We start from the raw sequence: 7,999 nt of genomic DNA on the forward strand, positions 1-7,999 counted from the left end.
TTAACTTCTTAATTCACCTGTATGACAAGGCTATGTACCTTAATGGAGTGTATCAGAAAATAAAAGTTGTTTGTAATGTACATTTCTGTTTTCTCTTTGTAATGAATGTCCCTCTCTGCCGTAGCCATCCAGTGTCATGTTAGAGGAAGACCATAAAGTAGAAGAATCCTGTACCATAAGAAACAGCAAGGAAGCTTTTAGTGTAAGTTTGGACATTTTATTTTTGAATTCTACAGATGCAGGATTCCAGTTCTTTTATCAGTTGGGTGGCATTTAAATGATAAGGTGGCATAGTCATGAGTTTTCACGATCTCAGCATTCGTTTGTTAGGAACAACAGCATAGACTTCAGCCTCTAAATATTGTTCACTTTTTAATAATTACTGGGTGTGAGGTAGGGGCACTCTCAACATTCTTATTTCTGTCCTAACCAGCTCCTCGTGTCTCTTTTCAAGAGCTCAAATAAAAATATAGAAACCATACTTGTTGGACTTTCAGATAGATGAAACAGAGGCAGTGCTGTAGAGATGACAAGTTTGAGATTTAACGTATCGGCCTCCTCAGCTAGCGGGTGAAAAGCAGGGGCTTCGCGGGCGTGACGTGCGGTGCAGCCTTTCAGGGCCGTGCAGGCCCTCTCGATACAGTGTATGTATGCTTTTGCAGCTTGTAGTTTTACAAAGGCGCTATAGTCCTGGAATCTATTAAAGGAGAACTAGTTTTTAAGTTTTGGGGATATTATTCACTATCAGTGTATCTCAGATTTAAAGACATGGAGCTCTGGATTGTGAGCAGCCACAAACTTTTTTTGAAAACATTTATGAGAAATTTTTCATTTCTCCAAATAAGACATTATTAGAGTTCACCCTTTACAGTGCCAAGTGTAGGGTCTACAGTTGAGTTGAACACAAGCAGGTACATCTCAACTCATCTTTTAGAAAGCTGCCCTGAGAATGTAGCTTCATGGTACATCACTTGCCTGGCACATATGAGGTCCTGCAGTGCCTGGCACTGGGAGAAAAAAAATTACATTTCTAAAAATGAAGTAGTTGGAGCCAAGGAGATGGCTCAGTGGAATAAGCACTTCCCTAGCAAGCACAAGGGCCTGAGTTCAATCCCCGGTTCCGCAAAAAAAAAAAAGAAGTAGTGCTGGGCATGGTGGTGTATCACAGGAGGATCCCTGTGAGTTCCAGGCCAGCCTGTGCCACGTACATGAGTTCAAAGTCACCTTGAGCTACACAGTGAGACCCTGTCTCAAAAATAAATAAGTAAATAAAAATGAAGGAGTATGGCTTATTTTCAAAAAGTAAATTCCATGTTCCTGGAACTTACAGGCCAAAATACTATCATGACCCTGAATTTCTCTTCCAACTTTATTTATTATTATTATTATTACTTTTTTTTTTTTTTTTTGGCAGAACTGGGGATTGAACTCAGGCCCTTGCGCTTGCCTGGGAAGCGCTTATTCCGCTGAACCATCTCCCTGGCCCCTATTATTACTTTTTTTTTCCCTTCTGTATTTTAGAGAAAGGTCTACAGGGCATTCAGGGGTTCACTATGCAATCAGACTCCTAGTGATTCTGCTGTTTACAGCCTCCCAAAGTGCTGGGATTACAGGTGGGCACCACCACACCCAGTTTCAATTACCATCTCAGCATGGCCTAGGGGCAGGGCCAGCATGGCAGGCCCAGGGATTAAACCCTGGCCCCTGTGCCAGTTTGTAGGCCCTTTAATCCGCTGAGTTATTTGACCTGCCCTCTCTCTTCTAACTTTTAAAGTCTAGGTATTTAAAGTGACATACACAGAGAAATTGGGAACTTTATATACTCAGTCCTCTCACACTGCTAATCATTTAATGGTTACTTTTGTCTCTGTTTTTGTTTTTGGCGGAACCGGGGATTGAACTCAGACCCTTGCACTTTTTCTCCTGAGCAATCTCCCTGGCCCCAGTGGTTACTGTTTTGTGCAAGGGATCATCCTAAGTTTGAGGGCCACAGCAATGAAGAAAAGGGACAAGACCCTAGCTATCATTTAATTACAATCTAGTGGGAGAAGACAGTTCCTTCAAAAGTAAAGTGCAGCAGGGGAAGGAGGGAGAGAGCATGCCTGTGCTGGGTGGGTCGTGCTGTGAGTGTGGTGTCAGTCAGCATTGGAGCCAGGACTGGAGGACTGAAGAGGGAGCTGAGGCTGCGGTGTGAGTGGGGAGCACTTCAGGCAGCAGCAGGGGGCGGAAGCCAGAGGCAGGTGCTTGCGCTCACACCCTTTCTGCATGGAGTGACTGGTATGGAGTGCTGGGTCCATCTTCATGTCCTCCTGACAGAGTTGCTGCTGGTAGCATCCCTAGCGGAAAACACAGAGCTAAGACACCGGCTAGTGGGCAAGTGCAGACCCCAGGCGTAAAGCCAGGCCTGCAGGCTCCAGAGCCTTCTGGGCTTCTATGTAGTGTGGGTGTCTGCATAGTGGGTTTTACTCTGAGTAGGGGAAGAAGCCATTGGAAGGTTTTAAGTAGAAATGTGACATGCTCTGACTTGAATGGTTTTTTGTGGGTTTTTTTTCGTTTTTGTTTTTTTTTTGTGAAACCAGGAGTTGAACTCAGGCCCATGTGCTTGCCAGGCAAGCGCTTATTCTATTGAGCTATCTCCCCAGCCCCTAAAAAGCTCAAATCAACAATTTGTTTTTGTTTGTTTGTTTGCGGTACCAGGGATTGAACTCAGGACCTGGCGCTTGCCAGGCAAGTGCTTATTTGAATGTTTTTGTTGTTGTTTTGCGATAGGGTCTCACTGTATAGTTCAGGGTGGCCTCAAATTCATGGGGATGCTTCTACCTCAGCCTCCTGGGTGCTGGGATTACACCTAGGAGTGGTGGTGTGCACCACCACTCCTAGTATGACCTCAGTGTTGACAAGAACTGGATTCTGTGTGGAAAGTAGTCAGTAGCTGGTTATGTATAGAAAATGTAAACCAATTAGGACACTGTTGTGTCAGTCTCAGGTGAGAGAAAGTGACAGCCGAGACCAGGGTGATAGCAATGGTGATGAGGCGGTGTAGGCAGAACTTGCAAGTGGTTGGACAGGAAAGCTGCTCAAATGTGTGATGAGTTGGCTGTAGAATATGAGACCAGGAGAGAGGTTGAATGACGTAGGGCTTGGTTGGGCATTGTCACGCATGCCTATAATTCCAGCACACTGAGACTGGCAGAAGGATCACAAGTTTAAGCCTAGCCTGGGCAGCTTCGTGAAACCTGACAGGCTGAGATGAAGATAGGTCGCTGTTCATTGAATGTGGCTACATGGAGTCCTTGCTGAGCTCCTTGGCAGCTAGGTTAGTGACAGCCTTGATAGAGACACCGTGGAGAGAATGGCGATACTGTCTTTACAAAGTGAGCTCAAGGCCAGCCTGGAATGCATAGTGAGACCCTGTCTCAAAAAAACCAAAAAGATGCTCTAGATGAAAGCCTAGAAAGAATTAGATGCGGTGGCATGGGCCTGTAGTCACAGCTGCTCAAGAGCTGGCGGGAGAATCTTAAGTTTCAGGCCAACCTGGGTAATTTAATGTGGCCATATTTCAAAATAAAAGGGCAGAGAGCCAGGCATGGTTATGCACGCCTGTAATCTCAGCACTCTGAGGTGCGGAGGCAGGAGAATTGCAAGTTCAAGCTCAGCCTGGTCAGTTCAGCCATGTAGTGAGACCTTGTCTCAAAATAAATAAAAGGGGAGAAAGATTGGGGATATCACTCAATGTAAAGACCTGGATCAGAATAAGAGAAAATAAGGCTAGGGTATAGCTCAGTACTAGAGCACTTGCCTAGAATTCATGAGACCCTGAGTTCAATCCCCAGTGCCACAAAGCTGGAGGGATTACTAAAAATGGAACCTTAATCATATCCTAGAATAATCTATACAGGGCATTTAGGGGACAGTTGGAGAAAATAATAGGGATTAGATAAAGATGATGCCAGAAAGTTTCTGATTTGTATAGGTGTGGCAGTGCAATTGCAGTTTGTAAAAGAATGTTCTTACTGTTATGAGGCTTATACTGAAGTATTTAGGGATGAAATGTCTACAGCTCACTTCTAAATGCTGACAGTTCATTTGTGGTGAGAGGGATATGTGCAGAAATGTGACAAATTAACAGTTGTCAAATCTAGATAAAAGGTGCTGGAGTATTTATTTACTGTACTATTTTTCTGATTTGTCTGTATACAATTTCTCCAAAAATTTGAAGAGAAAATAAAAAGGTAAACAGAAGCACAAAAAATGTAAACAATAAACATAGATGTTGAGGGTCTTATTACAAAGAAATGGAATACTAAGATTTCAGTTTTTTGGGAATGCAGTTGGTGGTAATGATCCGGCACAGAAGGAAAGCTCAGTTGTAGCTTTTACTTACATGATAAAATCTAGCTCCTTTAACTAGGGAGTTGATTATTATTTCTGATAATTTCATCCAAAAATAAGTTGATAAAACAAGTAATCATAGTCTTACATTAATTAATGTCTTTTTTTTCCTGCTTAAATAGCAATATTTTTCGACTTGTTTTCTGCAGGTTGTAGGAAGTGTCCTGTATTTTACTAATTTTTGCCTTGATAAATTGGGGCAACCGCTTCTAAATGAAAACCCTCAGCTTACCGAAGGATGGGAAATACCCAAGTATCCTACATAGTGAATGAAGATCTTTTATGCATCTTGCCACTAAGTTCACCTTTTAAAACAGTTTACCAAATTTTGCAGACTATGATAACTATTCCTTAATAAAACTCACTAAAGGTACCAGCAAGTCTTCAGCCACATTGTTTCTCTAGAAGGGCAAGAGATACAAGTAAAGGCAAAAAGGTTTGTGTGGGGAGTTGTTTCATTTTATTGTTTTTGTTCTTTTTAATACCCAAAAGCATAAACTCCTTTAGCTTAAAAAATATTCTTTATTGCTAGTTTACTAAAGTAAATTGCGACTGAGCTGAAATGCCAGCATCTGGACCTATGTTTCGGGCTGAAGCCAGTCATCTGTTTCTCGGGAATCCCTGGTCCGCACCTAACTCGCCTGGGGGTGGAGTGCTGAGCGCTGCCGTCTGTGTGACTGCTGTCTTCTAGCCAGCTGCCTTCTGTCCATGTTACCCGGAGGAAACGTGAGCTGTGCGCACAGTTCTGTTCTTAATCCCTGAGACGCTCACAAGAGGTAGCAGATCAGTCAGGAACAGAATGGTTCTTGGTTAAAAGACCGCACAGCGCTGTTCGTAAATCACTGAGTGTGGGACATGTCTGTGTACATTGTTGGGGATAAGAATGACCTGTGATCTTGCTTTCTTGTCTCTCTGATACTTTGCTGTCATCTAGAATTTATAGATTTGTCTTCATGCTTTCATTTACATTGTGAAAATCTTTCTTTTTTGACTACATAGGCCAAAGCCTCACTGTTTCAATTGTGGTTCTGAAGAACATCAAATGAAAGACTGCCCAATGGTAAATTTCTCTTATATAAAGTCTTTGAACTTGTCTTTTACCCATTTACAAAATTATGTGATGTGAAGAAATTTCTTATGTTACTCACCTGAAGTCCTTTAGCTTGAAATCTTTGCAAATTTGTATTATTGTAAGACATTAGACTTCTTTGGGGGGGGGCAGTTCAGCCCACCCTGGGGTGGGGCTGGCATGGCACGTGGCACTGGGGATCGAACCGCGGTCTCTGTGCTTTGCCTAAGTCTGCCTAAGCAGGTGCTTTAGACCTCTGAGCTATTTTGCCAGCCCTGACATTAGATTTTTTAAAATAATAATTTGTTTACAGTACTATCTGTATTTGAAATGAATGAAAACATCATGATTTAATGTTTATGCAGCTTATTCTAAAAATTTGATTTTAAATTATAACACTGAAATGAAATTCAGGAAATTGAAAGGCAAGGGTGGTGGCTCAAGCCTTAGTCTTAGCACTCAGGAGGCTGAGGCAGGAGCATCACCAGGAGCTGGAGGCCAGGCTGGACTAAACCGTGAGTTCAGGCCCACCCTGAACTACATAGCATGACCTTGTCTCAAAAAACAAAAGAAACAAAGAAAACAAAAAAAATTGAGGAAATTAAAGCGACTATTCTCATGTTCACTTTTCAAAAATATCTATTTCCTCTTATGTGGGCTGTTGAAACTAAAACAGAAAAAGGAAGAACAGCAAACTAACGCAGTTCACTTGCCTAAAAGAGAAGAGATTATTTTTAATTTCTTTTTTTTTTTTAAATTTTATTTATGTGTGTGTGTGTGTGTGTGTGTGTGGCCAGCTCAGCCCACCAGGGGGCGGGGCTGGCTGGCATGTGGTGCTGGGGGATCGAACTGCGGTCCCTGTGCTTTGCTGAACTTGTTCTAAGTAGGTGCTTTAGACCACTGAGCCATCTCACCAGCCCTTTTTTAATTTCTGAGATGTCTCTAAATTGCTTAACACCATTCTTTCTCAATGCATTATTATGATTTAGCCCCGGAATGCTGCTCGAATAAGTGAAAAGAGAAAAGAGTATATGGATGCCTGCAGCGAGGTAAACAATCAGAACTTTCAACAGCGATACCATGCAGAAGAAGTCGAAGAAAGATTTGGAAGGTTCAAGCCAGGTGTCATCAGGTACAGCCTTGGTGTTGCCGTAGGAGGCCATGTTCACTTCCTTAGCGCTTGGAATGTTCTGTCTTTCCAGGATAGTTGTCAGGATGGAAGCGTGTTGCGGCCAGGCCTACATAGTATGCATCAAGTCACTCGAAAACAGTTACCAAAATCCCAACACTGTGTGTGCTAGGCACCGTGTTCTGTGCTATGTAGATAAGACTGAAGTGTTTTCAACAGCAGAACACTATGTTCCCATACAAATGGGAATTCAATATATTTTTCCTCTTATTTTTATGTAGTGAGGAACTTCAAGATGCACTGGGGGTGACGGACAAGAGTCTTCCCCCTTTTATCTATCGGATGCGCCAGCTAGGTTACCCACCAGGGTGGCTCAAAGAGGCTGAGTTGGAGAACTCAGGACTTGCACTCTACGATGGAAAAGGTAGATAAGTTTCTTAAATCTCTTTCATCTATAATCCCTTCCTTTTTTAAAAACAATACTGTGGTTGCCTTAAAGAGTTGGTGAGATTTTGCTAACGCAGCCCAGAGATGCTGGTCAGCCTATTCCTTTTTCACTGTGTTTATTTCCTGCAAATTAGAATAAAATCAGGCACTAGAGGCCACTACCTGTACCTGTTAATAATGATGGATAGGGGGCCAGGGAGATAGCTCAGTGGAATAAGTGCTTGCCTGGCAAGCACAAGGGCCTGAGTTTGATCTCTGGTACCACCAAAAAAAAAATAATAATAATATATATATATGAGCATGAGAAAAGGGGGGGCGAGGATGATGATGGATAGCAAAAAGCTTTCATTATTTCTCAGCTTATTAATTAGAATACAAAGAAATGATTCTCAAATTATTTGATAACCTTATATAAGTTGACACTATACAAAATGAATCCTTTATTTAGTAGTTTTCAAAATTAAATAAAGCAGTTCAAAAATAATCCTTCAAAGACTCCTCATCTACCAAAGATATTTTACCAGTAACACCTTTCGGTGATACAAAGATCATGTGAGGACCATCTGAAAAGGAAAGACTGTCTGGCATGCAGTATGCGCCAACTCCTATTTCGGAAATAGAAGCACTGGAATCAACATTAGACTAATTGTAATATTAGTACAAAATAGACTTCTTTTTTCTTTCTGTTTGTTCGTTTGTTTGTTTGTTTGTTTTTTGAGACAGAGCTCACTATGTAGTCCAGAATGGCTTCGAATTCACTTGCGGCAGTCCTGCCTCAGCCTCCCTAGTGGGATTATAGGCATGCACTACCATGCCGGACAGTACCATGCCTGGCTAAAAATAGACACAAGCAACTTACAGAAGTATTAGAGTTTCCAAGATTTTAAATGTTTGTGTTTATCATAATAATATATTCATATGGGGCTGGTGAGATGGCTCAGTGGTCTAAAGCACCTACTTAG

General features: G+C 42.0%; 1 protein-coding gene across 1 annotated transcript in view; it reads left to right on the forward strand.

Moving 5' to 3' along the window:
• LOC101570275 (zinc finger CCHC domain-containing protein 8) overlaps window positions 1–7,999 on the forward strand; it is a 13,224-nt gene that overhangs the window by 4,714 nt on the left and 511 nt on the right. The window contains exons 3-8 of the mRNA XM_004648737.2: window positions 125–202; window positions 4,542–4,645; window positions 4,763–4,828; window positions 5,392–5,452; window positions 6,451–6,593; window positions 6,872–7,014. Coding sequence (XP_004648794.2) covers window positions 125–202; window positions 4,542–4,645; window positions 4,763–4,828; window positions 5,392–5,452; window positions 6,451–6,593; window positions 6,872–7,014 — 595 coding nt within the window. The remainder of the gene's footprint in view (window positions 1–124; window positions 203–4,541; window positions 4,646–4,762; window positions 4,829–5,391; window positions 5,453–6,450; window positions 6,594–6,871; window positions 7,015–7,999) is intronic.

The sequence above is a fragment of the Octodon degus genome, unplaced genomic scaffold, assembly GCF_000260255.1.
Source record: "Octodon degus isolate 3935 unplaced genomic scaffold, OctDeg1.0 scaffold00906, whole genome shotgun sequence".
Taxonomy (NCBI): domain Eukaryota; kingdom Metazoa; phylum Chordata; class Mammalia; order Rodentia; family Octodontidae; genus Octodon; species Octodon degus.